This window comes from Pteropus medius, unplaced genomic scaffold, assembly GCF_902729225.1.
Source record: "Pteropus medius unplaced genomic scaffold, Ma_sr-lr_union100, whole genome shotgun sequence".
Classification (NCBI taxonomy): Eukaryota; Metazoa; Chordata; class Mammalia; order Chiroptera; family Pteropodidae; genus Pteropus; species Pteropus medius.
Window position 1 is genome coordinate 17,630,385 of NW_024340692.1, and position 18,269 is coordinate 17,648,653.

An 18,269-nucleotide genomic window follows, 5' to 3' on the forward strand; every position below is an offset into this window, starting at 1 on the left:
TGGCCTATTTACATTTACTTAGTACCTACTAATTACCAGGTAGTTCTTTTAGGCCTTGGGCACCTGGCTGGAACTTTTTTCCCCATGGATACTATCGTCATACCTTGTCTCTGTTACTTGCTGTATGTAAGGGACATCTTCTATAAAATGTGTTCATGCTTGGGTCAATCTGTGATGCTCGGTTAAGTCACCTGCAAAAAACAGTAGGGTATTTTCTTGGTGCCCTCATCTCACTGTGGGGTCTGTCTGGAGAAGAAAAGCAACAACAGCACCTGCCAGAAATTGAATAACAGAGCGACCTGAGTTTCTAAAATATTGTTCTAGTCCACTTCATTCTCGATCTGCCTTGATTTAGGCATCATATCTTGGTTCCTTCTCTATTCTCCTCTAATCCATTCCCCAGTGTTGAGTGAATGGTTCTTCTACAAAGCAAACATGATTCGATCACGTCCTTCTTAAAACCCTGCAATAGCTTCCAATCACTAGCAAGATAACATGTCAACTTTTGATGATTTTGGAGTCTGTATGTTTCAGTAAAAATGCTAATCTGAAAATTCTGCTGAGGGATTTGAACTTCAGGATAAAGGAATGATGCAACTTTAGAGCGGCCATTTTACAGATGAAGACTGTGAAGTTTGGAGAGCTGAACTGACTTATTAAAGATTATATTATAGCTGAAAGCATCAGAGCTGGGCTTAGAAGACAAGGGAATGAGGCAGGAGGAATCTTTGATTATGAACTATACGAATCTAACTATGTAGGTTCTACACAATGTAGTAATGGAAAGTTAACGATTTGTTGTTTAAATGACTGGATACACGTGGAGATCTCTTCTGTTTTATCCCTGAAACAGGACGTTATATGTCTCATGTGTGAGAAGACTGAGGCATGTGATTTCAAGGATCCACCACTTTCCCAGGGCTACTCCTCTAGCTTATCAGAGGCCCGAAGTTCCTTTTAATTAATTAAAAGGCAAACAAATATTTTGTTCAACAATTAGAAGCCCTAAGAGCAACTCCGGATAAGTGATGTTTCATGTTAAATTTATGCTTAACTGTAACTGACTGGTATTAATGGTTTGCTAGAAAGTTTGGGAAAATGTGAATGGAACACACAAAAGGAGCCAGTAGATGGGATGGGATGAATAGTTTGCCCAACTTATTTCAAAATGTTTTTTTTTTTTTTTAAGTATAGTTGGTATACAGTATTATATTAGTTATATTAGCTTCAGGTGCACAATATTGAGACTTGACACTTTATACCTTACAATGTGATCACTCCACTAATTTTAGTAATTATCTGTCATCATGCAAACTTATCACAATATTAATGACTATATTGTCCTTCATCTTTTCCACCCATTCCCCTCAGCCCCCTCCCCTCTGATAACTATCCATCTGGTCTGTTTCTGTCTGTTTTTGTCTTGTTTTGTACTGAAGATCAACTTCAGATACAAATAGCCTTTATCAGGTAAACCCATAAGAAATGGTACCTCTGATCTTGCTTCAGTATCTAGCCTAGAGAAGTTGTTCACCTGGGTTTTTCCTGAGTGTTTCCTTCCAGAAATGTGAGGTAGTTAGAACAATCTTAGAGAAGTTTATAATTGGGCCGATTGCATACACCTTGATGGTGCGATTTATTCAATAAAATTTCATTTACCGCTACCCATAGGGCAAACATGACTTATTTTTGTTCACTTTCTTTGGCTTTACTTTTTAAAAAAATTTATTCTAGAATCCTGAGCCAGATGTGGTAAAACAGAAGGTAGAGATACACATACAAAAGGAAACAGAAGGTGGGTGGTACGGTAAGGCTGAGGGTGATAAGAAAGGCACTTAGTATCTATGAGAGAAGCTTTGTGCTTCTCTCACATGACATTTCATAAAGACAAAGTAATCTAAGAAAATCCTAACTAGACTGTAATTCCATGGATGCAGGGACTGTACTTTATATTACTTCTGTGTTCTCTTCTCTCAGGGATCACCCGGGTGCTGAACACAGAGGCTTTTTCACTACCTCCTTCCCGTGATTTCCCTCGCCCGTCTCTTTTTCCCAACAGCATATCACCTTCTAAAATATTACATGTGCTTACATATTATGTTCCTTTCTTATGATTTATCTAACCCTGTCAAAGTGTAAGCTCCATAACAGTGGGAATTTTTGTCTATTGATTCATGGGTGTGTTTTTGCCAGTGCCTAGAACAGTGCCTGGAACACAGTAGGCATTCAAAAAACATTGGTCGAATGACTGGATACATAATGTTGGCTGGATGAAAGAATATGATCAAAAAGTAAAGAGAACAATGGAAATCTGTCAGGCACTCAAGGGTTCCCAGTTTTGTGGAACCCAATTGCAGAAATGCTAGAGCTGTGCAATCCTATACAGTAGCCATTGGTCATGTGGCAATTCAGACTTCAATTTGTTACAATTAAGCAAAAATAAAATTCAATTCCTTAGTCACTCTAGCCACAATGCAAGTGCTCAGTGCTTATCTGATTGGAGAGCAGAGATATAGAATATTTTCATCATCACAGAAATGTCTATTGGAGAGTACTGCTCTTGAGGCAGACAGAGCTGCCAAACTCTTCACATAAGACAGAGACTAACAGGACATTTAGGTGAAAAATCTTGAACAGTGTCTCTGTGATTTCTCTTCTTTCCTTTGCCTTTGGTTATGAATGTGCCCAAGAGTAGAGATTGAATTGTTGCCAAAGGGTACAGGGGCTGCCACATGGTCAGGTAGCTTTTCTGCTGCCAAAATTGTATGGAAAACATATCCTCAGAGTTCATTCCAAATAAAATCTCACCAACGACTATTGTACGGAGCCAGGCAAACAGAACAGTCAGGCTTTTTGTTTGTTTTTTAGGCCCTGCATAAAAGATAGAATCAGAGCTGACTGAGATGTGTAGGCTCCTTGGGCACGCAAAAACTGGCACCTCTTCCACTGATATGCTTAAAAAGTTAGTTCAACATTTATTCAGAGGAGAAGTCCTTTAGAAAAATAAGTTTCTTATTTTTCCCTTGGCATCATAATTCAATGTGATATTTGATGATTGCATGGTAGTGATACATGGGGCTATCTATAAGATTTTGTCTTCTTTCTAAAGTAAGAGTAGACATCCATGGCACACTGATTGTAAATTTCTTTCTTTGCTTCATTATTAATCTCTCACAGTAATCTTTCCTCTGAGCCCAGATGTAGCCTCAGAATCATTCTTAACTCATCATTCCAGGAAGCCAGTTGGTTATTATTGACACTCAGGATTAAAACTATTTGTCATCTCTGCACTAGAGGTAATAAAATCTCAAATACACTATGAAATGGTGAAAACCAAGGAGATCATAGGGTTAAAGAACTCAAAAATTTAGGTCTGTCTCCAAGACACTAAACTGGGACTCACATAAATTTAGAGGAACTGATTCATGACTGTTTACTCAAGATCTTCAGAGGTCACCACTCAAGGGGTGGACACTTGATTTGCATTGATTATTCCCAGAGAGCACAATAAATGTGTGTATCAACTCTAGGATAGCTGTCTAACAATTAGGACAATAAAGAAAAGACAATTGAAACTGAATGGAGACTTTTCTAGACAACAGCAGTCCAGATTGGAGTTGACTTTGGAGTGCCACTTTAATGCATCTTTAGTGTTTCTCTGGTTGAAGAGGCTTTTAATAGCAGGTGGTCACTACTGAATTTAGTTTTCATAAATCCTGTGGTTCATGATCAACATCTGAGAATTGCATGGGGAATCTGAAGAAAAACTCATTAGGTGCATTGCAATATTATTATTCATGATACCACTGGGTGAAATGTTAATCCACTATATTTCTAGCAGCTGCAGGTTCTAATGTCAGCCAGGTTGATTCAGAATTCATTTCCTCTAATGTAGAGGAATTAAATACCAGAACATTTTATTACCTGTGATTCGCTTAGATATGTTTTAAATGTATCTGTGCATTTTAAAGCCCTCACTGTTTCTTCTCATGAGAAAGAGATTATGTCACAGAACTTCAGACAAAAACCTCCTTGAAACTAAGTGGGTAAAGAAACATATATGCTGCACTGAAAATTTCAAAGTTGCTAAAAGAGCACATCTTAAAAGTTCTCATTACAAGAAAAAAAATTTTTTGAAACTATGTAAGGTGATGGATGTTACTAGACTTATGGTGATCATTTCTCAATGTATACAAATATTGAATTGCTATGTTGTACACCTGGAACTAATATAATGTTATATATCAAATAAACCTAAATTAAAAAAACTAACAATAAGAAAAAACAGAAATGTACATCTACATCTCATGCTAAGTCAGAGAAGCCTATGGAAGTGCTTTCTGTTTGGAGAGCAGTGGGGAGGGCAGTTGGTTGCATGATCAGGTGAATGAATGGTCATTGAGATGGCTCTAGAGAGTCTGGGGCCAGAATGCAAAGAATCTAGAGTCCAAGCTAAGGAATGTGGAGTAACCCATAGATTAATGGTCTTCAACTGGGTTCTACAATGAAGCTCCTGGAATTTTGAGAAGGAACTCCAGAGCTGCTCCTCACAGCTTCCTTAGTGGGTGAGAGCCAGGCAGAGAGAGGTAGGATCTAGGCCAGTTGTTCTCAAAGTATGGTCTCTAGACCAACAGCATCGGCATCTCCTGGGTACTTTCTTAAGATGCAAATAACCTGCCCCAATCAGATTTACCGAACTAGAAAATCTGAGATGAGTCCCAGCAATTTGATAATAAGCCTTCAATTTTTAAATTAATATTGAGAATCGGTGGTCTAGGCCTTCCACTCCAGCTTCAACGGAATAAACCTTTGTCTTGTCTGTTTTAGATACTGCATTTCTACCTGAGATTTCATTTGAGAAGGGGTCTGGGGGGTTTAAAAAAGTGAAAATCAATACTATAGGCAAGTGGGAGATTGGGACTCTTAAATAGCTGTTCACTGCAGTTGTAAAGTCAAAGTGAGGTAGGACCTAATGCTGGACTTACCGACTCTAATGACTGTCCATGGCCTCTCAAGTAGCAGATACCCACTGTTCATAACCACTAGCACCAGTTCACTTTTAAATACCTTTGCTTTTCTCATAGTCTTTTTTTCTTTCATTTTTCAAATTGGTCATCTATTTTAAACTAGTCAGAAAATCATGTTCAAATGAAATGGGAAAATGAACTGCATGCCCTTAAGAAATCCATGTAAATAAAAATACGAACAGAGAAGTCTACCAGTCCTGTCAAAATGAGTATTTTTGTGGTATAGCTATCTTTTCAGAGTTAGAATTTTCATATCTGACAGATGTTTGGAAGCAAGAACAACTGTGATAAAGAAAAAAAATTAGGTGATTCATGCTAAATAAACTTTTCAAGTCAACTGAGTTTCAAAGACAACAGTTGGCAGAGGTTACAAAGGGCTTGTGGTAACAATGCAATGACTTGTGTGAGGAGAATGCACATGAGGGATAGAAAGTAAAGAAACTATTTTTGGAAACACTAGAGGAGTATAAAGAGAAACTAATGTTTATAAATTTTAAAAGAGCTTCTGAAAGTGGTTATTACACTTCAGCATGCCTGAGAATCACCTGGGGTTTTGGTTTCAAATACATTTTCCTGCACCCCAGCCCAGGCACACCGAATCAGTATAGTTAGGGGGAATTTGTGTCTCCTGAGACTTTCAGGTGATTCTCAGGCATGCTGAAGTGTAATAACCACATACTTATTTTGAAAATTTTCTATATAACAAGCAGCCAAAAATTAGCTAAGAAAATCTCTGAGAAACATAACTGATACCTTCGAAATCTTCACTTGGTCTTGATGGGCTAGAAGTGGTTCCCTAAAAAGGATTTCTTTGTCATAATAGATTACCCAGCTCTATGTTTTTCTGATGTTTGTTATTTATGTTCAAGGCCACATTTTCCCTACTTGGAGTTGAGCAATTCTAAAGTAAATTTAACCAATGTAGAGAACTGAATGGTTGGTTTGGATGAATAAAAATTTTCCCTCACTAGTCCTTTCCCCCATGAACTCTAGATATTTTTTTTTTAAGGTTAATGTTTCATTCTCCTCATGTTGACAAACACGAAGGGATCAAATAACAAACTATAAGACAAAAGTGTTCATTTTATGTTGCACTTTCCCAAATAAATGTAGCTACTCTAGCTTTGTGGAACTTGGATACAATGACAGAGGTATCTATATAATTACACCTTTATGAGTTCCACAGAGGGAAAAATCTCTACATGAAACTTTCACCATCTACTCTCTGTCTTCTTTGAAATCAGTTAGTAACATTTAATTGAAAATTACTTGTTATTATATTAGTTCAAATAGGATTATAAATCTTGAGGAAAGGGATACTTTGTGCCTAAAACGGGCATTCAAAAAGTACCTGGTGATTGATTGATTTGAAAAGTCTCATTGGTCTTATCTTTTTCACTTAAATTTTAAATACACACTCACTTGTGTATGTATAAATATAGACATTGATGTATGTATTTAATTATATATAATTAAATTAAATTTTACCAGATTAATTTATTGATTAAATTTATTTACCTTGAATTTGAATATATATAGTTCAATTTAATAATATACATACACACAAACACACACCACCACACAAATACACATCACCACACAAACACCAACATACTATTCATAGAACTTGTCCTTTTACCAACTTTCCTTCAATCCTATTCAGATTGATTCTTTTTTCTGTGTTGAGTTTTATAAGTAAGAGTAAAATATTAGCTTTTTCTCATTTATGCTGACCCTCAGTTTAGATCTAGTTTTTGATGGAAAAGGGAAGGAGGAGAAATAGAGTCATGATATGGTCATTTTGTAGATAATTAACATACTGATTCCATTGAATGGATTCTCATGAGGAATGCTACACTCAAGTGCTTTGTCCTCTGTGCTTCTGTAACACTTTATACGTTTATCATAGCGCATCTGACCTTCTGGTTATCTGTATTCATGTCTATGTTTTAATCTCCATTATAAAGTCCCTGACAGGGCATGTCTTGCTCATTCTCTAATAGTTCCATGCATATAGTAATCACTCAATAAATGTTAACTTGGAAAATAGTTTACCAAAAAACCTCCCAAACAACAAATTATTATAAATAAAGACACCAGTATCCTTTGTCTGTACAAGATGTTTCCAACTTTCCTTACTTCCTTCTGAGAAAGTTAAAAAACAGAATCAAGTTTTGACATTCCTTCTCATAGAAAATTCTAGAAAAGAGGCAGCTAAGATGAAATTGACAACAACTAAAATAGACACTTGAAGTCTGCATACTTGATTTTTGTTTCCTTCTTTCTCACTTGACATTCCAATTATGTCTAAATCATGCTGGAACATAAACCATCGCTATCAATTACTTTCTTTCAGCAGATCTTATAGAGACAAATGATAGGGCTGTGATATCCTTCGGCTTTAGATGGAAATCTTTTGAGCAGCAGAAGAAGACATTAGTGACCACTGCATAGAATGATAAGCCCTAGGGAATACAGACTACACCTGAGTTTCTAAAATGCTTAGTTTTCTGGTGACTCTCTCCTGTTCTTGGTTATTTTGATATGTATTTGGAGATAAACGAACATTTTTCATATCTTTGCTAGAATATAGTTTTATAATTTGAAGCCATGCAATATATTTTTCCTTTTTCATCTTTACTTTACATTCCATTTATGCCTTTAACTAAGCTAACCCAAAAATGTATGGACCCTTATTAAGCTCCCTTTAAACATGAAAATCAGATTTTTATTTGGAATATATTATCTATCCTCCTGTCCTCAAGAGTAAGCCAGTGCTCATATTTTCTTCAAAATATCTAATACAGATTATACTGTCACATAAGAATGTGAACAACTAAAACTTAATTATCCCATCCACTAAAAGGAAGGATCATTATGTAATATAATAGAGTTGCTGAGTATTGCTACCACAACAATCATATTACAAGATATAAATATGTTGAATTAACAATTGTACATGTCAAATTTACACAATATTATATGTCAAATATATTTAATTAAATGAAAAAAGTCTTTTGGTATTTGCTTCACTGATAACTTTCCAGAAGGTGTGAACAGACTACTTAAAAGCTCTAAGGCATTCTGCTACTGCAATTTCTACTTCTTGCCCTAGGGTGGTTAAAAAGGTAAATCCAGATGATTATTTTGGGACAAACCTGCCAAAATTAACATAACCATCAGTAATAAAATTTAGATGAATAAGGGGCATCATCTCAGAATACCCATTCATTCAAATGCCCTTTTATCTGTGCAATACTTGCTCACCGGCTGATAAACGAGAGACAAGACCACATTTCTTTGCAATCTGAGACTTAGGTTGACAATGATCAGGCAAAGTAATCTCTGACTTCTATTTCAGGCACCTGGACCCTGAGAGGTCTTCCTGACTACGGGCATCTTGCTTAGTCAGACACAGCATAAAGTGACATCCTACTGTTTAAAAATTTAGGTAATTGAATCTAATGCTACTTAGGTAGCATTAATCTATCTGTGTTTGCAGTGTTTAGTTATTTATGATTCAGAAATAAAATTTGATAATGTTTCTAAAGCAATGAAATTAGCCAGGGAAAGTGACTTGTGACTCATTTTAATCTATGAAAGATGAGAAATAGAAAATCCAGTACAACAATAAAAGAGAAGGAGAATTGGACCATTTCTTTCAGGTAGTATATGCCACAGAGCAGAGATATGGGAAAAAAGACAAAAATAAGAATTTAATTGTAACTGTCTCCTAGTTTATCCAAACCTCTTTATGTTATGATAAAGTTGTGTGTTTTTCTACCTCAAATAATCTCATCTACAAAAGTTAATTAGTTTTGCCAATTATAATTTGCTTCTAAAGCTATTCCCTTTCAAATTCATACTCTTGGAAGATGGTTAAAACCAGGGAATTTAAAGGCAAGATATCAAGTCCACAAAGGTTAAAATAGAGGTGTGACTATTTTACTCACTCCTTTAAAATTGTAAAATGACAAGCTACATAGCTGAATGTACATATTTCTAGTCCTTGGGCCTATACTATTTAACAACCTGTAAGTAAACTTTAAAAATTTTAATCATATTTAAATTACCAAAGTAACTAAAAAGTAAAATCAGTTATTTCAAATCTTAATTCAAGTTTTATAAACAGGGTAAGTATGTTCCTACAGTCAATTTTATACATACAATCATACACACTTATTTGTATAGATTTGTTTATATAAAAAAATTATGCATTTATATTTATTTGTAGTGAAGCATGTCCCAACTCTGTTGGACTTTGTTGAAAATCAAAGACAAAATCCTTCCCGGTGATTCAAGTGTTGGTGAGTTAATTCTTTTTTATTTTTTCCCTAAAGAAAGCACACAATTGCCAAACAATATTCTTTGAAATAATTTTTTAAATTAGCTGCACATGTGTGGCTAGACAATTTCATTTCAAGCTAAATTAATCCGATTAATTCTGGCAGTTATTCAGACAGAATACAGAAATATTCTGAATTCATTTTATCGTGATAAATTTATAATTCTTTTCCTGGAGTAGCAAGAAGGTACTTTAACCATAACACCACACACACACACACACACACACACACACACACACACACACATACAAATCTTCTCTTTAAGCTTCTATTTTCTTAATAACCATTTCTAAATCTTTCTTTACAATAAAGTTTTAATTTTTAAAAATTCTTAATATATAAAATCATATTTTAATTCATTATCTCCACACTAGTTATGTGCATGACTTCACATTCTTCGATAATCAGTCATGGTCCATATGTTTGTATAGATCCCATATAGATGTGCTTTTGCATATTTTGGCCTTAGAATAATTAGAACTAAAGTTAAACTTTAGTTTTAAAATTAAAGCTAGCAATTAAAGTTAAAGGGACATGGGATTTCTGACTTAATTTTCAGGTTGGAGCATAATGGTCTGGGTGGTGGAAAGAGAAGAATCTACATGAGGTAGGGTTGATCAACACGGACATTGGTTTACAACCAGGAATGTACTGATTTTTATCTTTTTAAAATACACAGAATAATTTTAAAAATTAAGAAACTGTAATGCAAAGAGGAAGCTGAAAGCAACTTAAGTGCATTTACATATTTAAAAGACATTACCATTGAAATACTACTATATGAGAAACAGTAAGGCACATGCCATGAAACACATTTCAATGATTTTTTATAATACCCTTGAAAGATTCCTGACCTGGGGTGGTGGGCTGTGTGGCCTTGACAAAGCACTTAATTTCTCTGTGCATCTATCTCACAGGTTAAATAACACAGAGTCTCACCTAGCTCTAAAATGTACAATTCCTCTATTATTAAAACAGAATTAGGAAGGGCACTTACTAAAGATTTTAATAGTTTCAAGGTACACAACTCAAGATAATGAAAAAAAAAATAGCCAGTAGGTATAGACTTTCATTGTGCATACACCTAGAAACCTGAAATGCTGAGATGAGCACCTTACTCTTTCATTAGTTTTCTTAAAAGAAAACATGCATTCTGAATGCAAACTTGTATCTACTTTATTGGAATACAGTAAAATAATTATAAGCACTAGGAAGCAAAAAAGTAAGCCAAAGATGAAAACTTTATTCTTTAGTTACTTCAGAAAAAGGAATAAATTACTGTGTTGAAATCAATGAGAATTCTGGCTAGATTTTTAATAAAAGCAAAGCATAGTTAAGGATCTTGAACTTTGGTTTGTAATGAACGTGGAGGCATTTGGGCAAATGTCCTCTTTTTTATCTCCTTAGGTATAAAAGGACCAACATTTACCATCGATGAAGAAGATAAAAGTAATTTAATTAAATTTGCCAGTAAGCAAACTTCAACATTGTGCTTACAAATATTAGCTTAAAAAAAAAAAATCAAAAGCTTTAACAGAGCCTAAAATCACTGCTAGTGTTTGCAGTGTTAAGCTAGAGGCCCTATGCTTTTCATTACTCCTCCTTTCACATATGTAGGTTTAAGCACTTAGGAAGAAAGTGTGCTGACTCAATGGCTCACCTGCAGAGCTGGACTGCTGGCAAAGACAGAGAAAGAACGGGAGGGAAGAGATGGCATGGAGCTGCCAGGCTGAATCTCTTTATTTCAAGGCAGGCTGAGTGAAAGAGGTGGAAGGGGAAGTTTCCCGAAGTAGGCGAGCTCACCTGTCACTTTTATCATAATTACAAGCTTGTCTACTTATTGGCCTTACGACGAGTTCTTTGTGGGTAGGAATAGTATGTCATTCTTCTTCACATCTCAGTGCATGGCAGACAGTAAACATGCTCGAAATTTATAAAAGGGATAAATAAAAGACCCCCATTTCCATTGGGGCTCCCTTTTCCTACTAGTTTCATGTGTTAGGAGAACTGATTATGTTAGGAAGTTCCTTATTTAAAACTCAATGTCTCCCTTGAGTTTTCCTCCTTAAATTCACTCACACCTTGAAATGAATTACCTTGACCTAATAATCTGTGAGTGTCTGGATTTCTCAGTGCAGTAAGTGGGGCCTCCGATTGGAGGGGAGGGCTATGAAGGAAAGTTCTTTACGGGGATGAGGGCTTTGGACTATTGAAAGTAGCACGGTGGGGGTTCGAAAGAAAATGAGGGGTTCAAGAGGAATTTATATAGGGCCAGAGTGATGGCCTTTACAGAGATTCCACTTGCCAAGATAATTTAGAGGGATCTGACAGCACAGGCTGCCAATCGTTTTTGTAAAATTTAGCATTTGTTAACACATAGCAGCTTGGTGATGCTGGTGTTTGGTGGCCAAGCCTGGAAGCTCTATATCCCAGCTTCTCCCAAGTTACTAATCTTCACTGTACAGTCCAGATTAGCTGTGCTTCGTGTGTTAAAACTTAATACCTGCTTCATCTTATTGGGAGGAGGAAAAGAGTGAAGGAGAAATAAAGAAAAGAAAGGAGACCATGTCCTATGGCCCTTCTCTTCCCCATGTCCTCTCTTTTTTTTTTTTTATCATCAGTGTGGTCTAGTGTGGCTTTCATGAAATTTTCTACTTCATAGGACATATAGACTATGTTCCCTTGTTCTTCCCCACCATGTTCCCATGCCAAATGTCTTAGTCAACTAATACGATCTCTTCCAAGTTTGGAACACAGGCTCATAGCTTTCCTATTCAGCCTGGCAAATTACCTACCCGCCTTCTTCTGAATATTTATGCCCAAATGCCAGGATGTCAGACGCCCGTCCACTCCCATCACAGACAACAACCGGCACGGGAGGGGTGTCTCGAAGGTACTCCAAGACAATTGAGATCACATTGGGTCCTCCTTCCACTATGAGCGCCACCACTGGAACGCCTTGACCGATTCCTGCATTAAAAAAGAAAAGAAAAAGAAAAAGAAAAGAAAAGAACACAAAGCCAGCAAACCAAAGAAACAAAAAAGAGAAACAAAAAGCATAAACTAAAATTACTGAGCACAGGGGGAGGTAACAACATATGAGGGAATAAAATACTAAGTGAAAATTTACAGAAAATCCTTTAGCAGAATGTTCCCACTAGAGAGTCTATTTGACTTTGCCCTCTCCCAACAATTTCCAGGATGCTGGGTCAGTTAGGACACTGATTACCATACTTCACAGGAAAGAACATAGGAGGAGGAGGAGAGAAGGAAATTGATTAGTAAATGAAGCACTGGGCTGGCAGCCAAAAGAATGAAAATAAAGGTAATCTTAAGCAAGTCTCACATGTATCTAATGGTTCAGTTTCTTAAATGAAAAATGAGAAGTTAAAAAATTGCCACCTTTCTGGAGTCATCACAGTGGTAAGAAAATGGTTCTTTAATAAAAAGATTTTAATTCTTTAATCAAAGTCAGTTGGGAGTATATTTTGACTTGTTGACTCAACAATTGGCTAAATTATGGGTATATTTCTGATTATAAATGATCAGATTGATTATTGATTCTTAACAGCTAATAGTCATAATAAGGTACCAGGAGGCATAGCATCTGCCATCCACTAATATTGCATCCTTCACTACTGAGCAAGGTGCCAGGCACATGATGGCTGGTCAGTAAATATTTGTTAAATTGAGCTGCATTCAGAGGTTTCACAGAGCTTTCCTAAAGTATTTATGCTGAGCTATAAGACATTGCTGTTTTCAAGGAACAATTGCCCAAACATCAGCACTTATATATGGTTCAACCTAACATCTTAAAGAGACATGATGAGAAATTCATTTTTAAGTATCATCTCAAGTATCATCATTGTTCATTGAATAACTTCCTTTTGCTCAATTTGGTATCACACTGTATACTCTCACTCTACCTTCTCAGAATAGTAAACAAATTGAACAGTACAGTAAAAATGAAATAGTTTTGGAGGATACAAAGCAGTTACTTTAAAAAGAGAAGTAATCAGGATTCTACACCATTTCTATAGATATGAACTAAAAATAGATCTTAGTCACCTCAGTTCTCCCTCTTTTCCCCTTCCACTATGGTTTTATCTTATATCAAGAAACTGCTTCCTTGTAAGAAATAAGAGTTTGGGGCTTGGTTTCTTGCTCCATTAATAGGAGATTTTATTTGACTTGTGTGACCTGTTTTACTTCTAAAGTATAAGTGCATCAGTCTCTGAGGGCCTTCTCTCTTCTAAGTCAGTGTTTTTCATGGCCTGATACACATCTTAAAGGAGTGGTTCAAAATGCCAGTTATACAAAAATGGCTGTTGTTTTAAATCTACATTTTAAAAATATAAGAACAGGACAATTATTGATCAAGGCAAGATGCCAAGATTTCTTTTTGTTCCCTAGAGGGAATTGGGAGAGAGAGAAAGAGAGATGACTCATGGTCCCATCAGAGTTTTCCATGCATAGAGAAGTTTGGGAATAACTCCTTCATACTTAAGAAGGAAGTGAAAGGTCATGCTGCTGCCCTTTGACACAGAAGCCCTTAGTGACTCACACAAAAGTTCTCTTTAAAGCTCTGTCTGGGTGTCTATGAAGAAGAAAGACCCTTTTCCCATTGCTGCTGATTATGAGGATTAAGTAAATTCCTGTTGAAAGGCACTTTGAAGATTAATGGCTAATTTGAAATGTTAGTACAGAACTCTTCTTTTAGAGGAGAATTTGCTGACAAAAAATACTCATCTCTATGTAGGTATGTATTTTAATGTACCTTGGAAAAGAGTCTCTTTTCCAATGTTTAAAGTTATTTTATGAGGTATTTCTCAAAGTACTATACTATTTAATTTTCCCTATTGTTTTGTTTTAGTACATGTTCCCATATTGTTTCATATCAAGGAACAATGTGCTATGTCTGATACGTTATACTAAATATTTAGTTATACCAAGTATTTAGATATATTTAGACTTATTCCAGGGTCTTCCAAGAGAGGGCTTTGCCAGATTCTGACTCTTGAGCACTGATTCTGTTAGTGGGATTTTTATTCCAATTCACAGACCCAACTACGATCCACTCAGTGTTCTCATGAAGGGAGAAGTCCTAGAACAGACCTTCTGGAATGTTCTAGTGATCTAGAGTCTACCAAAAATAGGCAAGATAGCTAGAAAACAATCTTCTCTTTGAGAGGATACATAGGTGCAAAAGATGAATTTTCACAGGATGATTTGAGAGAAATAAACTGTCAGTTTTTTTTACTGCCAATGTATTTCTCAAGGAATCAAATTGTTATAACCTCTAGGAATACAGAAGCATTTTAGAAAATCAGATTCCTTATATTTGGAATGAGGCTGTCATCAATTAAAATGATGAAAAACTATATTAATTTGTATATATGTATATATATCAGTGGTAAAAATTGGATGGAGCAAAGCATCACAACATCATATACTTTTTAATAAATATTGAATACATCTAATGTATCGATGTCTCCAAACTCTCCCATTTCCTTCAGTGATAATACATGGAACTTTGTTCTAGACAGAATAAAAGTGTATAAGAGCCTAAAACAGAAGCATTTTAAAAAATTTCTTAGTTATGTGTGGTGGAGAATCAGGTTATTTCCCAAAATACCTGCTTTGTATAAATAAACTTGCTAGTATATGGCAACATTAAGTCTTTCAGTCAGGACACACACACACACACACACACACACACACACACACGCATGCACGCATGCACACACACACACACACATTGCCTTTGCTTCTGAGAAAAGAAATAATATCAAATAATTAGTAATGACCTAAAGCAATGGTTCCTAGCTTTTTTTTTTTTAGAAGCAAGGAAATTTGAATACTTTCATAAATCTAATGAAAGCTAGTGATCATTTCTCCAGAAAAATAATAACTGCACATATGGACAAGCACAAATATATTTTTATAGAGTTTCAATGGGTTAATGGATCCTCGAAGCCTACCCACGAAAAACTTGCTAATGAACCCCGACAAAACCCCAGCTTAAATTAAGCACATAGATATATGTGCAAAGAGCATCAGTTTGTGTTCTTTTATGAAGCTCGCTGAGACCTCTGAGACAAGTTCCAGAACGTTTTAACAAAAGTCTATGCTTAGGGAAACTATATCATGTTATTGCTACCTGGTTATATTGATTGGCTAAACTCTCCATGGTGAAGCACATCTGTAGGATATCTCCCTCCCTTCATTCCTCTCTCTCTCTTCCCTGGTGTTTATTTGTTTCTTCTGTTAACACTTCCTATTCTAAATTATATTTTCAACATGGAATATTTTTTAAAAATCTGTTTAACATATTTCACTGGACTTGTGAGGTCTGGAATTATGATTCATAATGATTTAAAAGTTTATGTGGAAAATTCATATGCTTTGAAATTATATACACAGTGAGACTTTATCAACATATTTTATGTTGCGCAACTTAAAATTTGCACAATTAAATTTTGCATAAAATTAAAAAGCATTGAACACATTCCCTTCACCCAATTTCTTACATGAATAGACTGGTCTTTGATTCAATGGTGGACTCTACCAACAGAACATTGGGCACTATCTCCTGTATTTGAACTAAAAATGGGGCCATAAGACTCAGTAACCCCCTCAGAACTTGCATTTTTCAAACAGAACCTTACACAAACTCAGAGGACATTAGCAATTACTGTAGTGATGGGAAAAGTGGTAGTCAAGCTGTTTGTCTCATTTTAATGGACACCAATTAACTATCTATTTAAAAAATAATGTCCTAAGTTTGCATAAGACCACACTTTTCACAAACAGTTTCAGATTTAGATTCTTTGAGACCTTAAATTTTAGTACATCTCTTCTATGGTTTGGAAATTATGGGATGGATTTATGAAAACTTCATAAAACTAGTAATTTGTTGTGTTTAATTGAGAACATTCAAAACTATTCTTGTTTACTCAGTTTAAGGTTTTCTTATAATTAGGAAGATTAGGAAGATTCCCAGCACATGAATATTCAGGTACAATTGTAGTTTATTATTGTACAGAAAGAGAATATTTTAATATGCTGTATTTTGCAAAAAAAGAAAGAAAGAAAAGAAAAGAAATGAAAAAACATGATTGAAAATCTTTGAGCTTCTAAGGGACAGAGGGGCCCAAGAAAATATCTAAGGATGACAGAAGAAAAAAATGCATCTCGTTTTAACTAGAATATCTCTTCAGTCTTCTCTGGAAGCAGATGTTTTGAATATTGTCTTCATGTTTTGGAGGTAGGATACATTATATATTTAAGACCGCAGAACCATAACTAAAATATGTCTGACTTTACTTGGAGATGGGTAATAAACCCAAACATCTTTAAGTGAATCCTGATGATGTACTCAATTGGAGAATGCCAAACCCAGTGCAAAACAATTATGTGGGTCTTTATTACTACACATTTTTTGCCACTATAATTATACACCTAAATCGATGCTTAGGAAAGCATTTGGAAATACAAAGTACCTCACACACTATTAAGCAAAATAAAAACACAATGAGATGCTTCACTTTTAGATACTTATGGTTCTCTAGTGGGAAAGAAATTCCTTGAAAAATGGCTAGGGTCTTTCAGTGAGGTTGAGACTTCTAAAGCATAAATTTCTAACCTGCTTTAGGATTAGGCAGAAGTAACAATAATGCGAATCTCTTAAATATCTTTTCCTGTCATCACCAATCCCTTTAGCAGCTCCCTTATTGGTATTCAACTTAATGGACCCCCTCTGTATACAACCTTTCCATATTTAAAGCTAATATCAATATTCCAGGATATCTTGGCATTTAAAGTCTCAGCACATGTGGAGATATGAGGTTGTCAGGACACTGAAGATACAAAATTTGGATTAATAGGAATGTCTCAGACAGTGATAAAAGATGGAAAATGATGTTGCTTGCATAGCACTTCTTATTCTGGGCACTGAGAATATAAAATCTATTGAATTAATATGGTAAATCCTATTTTTTTGTTTGTTTTCAATATTGTCAAACTAATCTATGTTGTGAATTATCATTGCTGTAGGTATTTCCATAGAAATCCTATACCAGCCTCCACCAGCTGGATTTCACTTTAGGCATTGTGTCCTTGCTTTGCTTTTCTGCCTAGCAATCAGAGGCCAAAGGACAGAACTAGAGGAGCGGATAAGTAGATTGAATGGGAAATCTTAGAGGTCAGGAAAGGAGGTCACTGTGACATGTGGACTGGAAACACCCACCATGTCCTCCCAGTCAATATTCCCCTATCAGAGAATTGAGAACTGACTGTCCATGGCACAGAAGGGCAGGCTTACTTAGCTTCTTTCAATGTCGGCTTGATTCCAGACCTGTAGGGGACCAGTTTGCCTTTCTGAAATGAGTGGAGCCCCTGGCCTGGAGGTGAGTAACTGGGAGGGCCTGAGTGAGCATTGCATTTATTGAGTAAAGCCTCTATTCTATTAGTGGTGACTTTGATGAGACTCTGTGAGGGTAAATAAACAAGTAAAGAAACCTGATCAAAGGGGATCAAATGAGTGTATGTGTGTGTGTGTGTGTGTGTGTGTGTAATAATATAATAAATGAAGAAGAGAAGAGAAGAGAGAGAGAAGAGAAGATAAGAAAGAGAGAGAGAGAGAACAAGTGCAAGAGACAGAGGCAGAGACAGAGACAGAGACAGAGAGAGAGATTGGGTTGGAGTGACTTTTTAGTCTAAGTTATAGTCACTTGGCTGTAGTTTCTGCTTAGAGTCCTCTATAGACCAGAGGTAGATAATCTTTTTCTGTAAAGGGTTACATATTTAATATTGTCAATTTGACCCTTTGTAGGACTATGGGTCAAATTGAGAACATTGTGCAGCTACTTGTATCACAAGAGAGAAAATAAATTTA

General features: G+C 35.7%; 1 protein-coding gene across 23 annotated transcripts in view; it reads right to left on the reverse strand.

Annotated features, from left to right (window-relative positions):
- The window catches only part of TRPM3 (transient receptor potential cation channel subfamily M member 3), a 263,502-nt gene that overhangs the window by 175,444 nt on the left and 69,789 nt on the right, over positions 1–18,269 (reverse strand). For 21 of the 23 annotated variants that reach the window (XM_039839330.1, XM_039838630.1, XM_039838556.1 and 18 more), the window contains one exon: positions 12,169–12,343. In XM_039839330.1, the coding sequence (XP_039695264.1) occupies positions 12,169–12,343 (175 nt within the window). Of the gene's footprint in view, positions 1–103; positions 196–12,164; positions 12,344–18,269 lie in introns of those variants that run through there. The other 2 variants (XM_039839740.1, XM_039840020.1) reach the window with 2 other exon arrangements.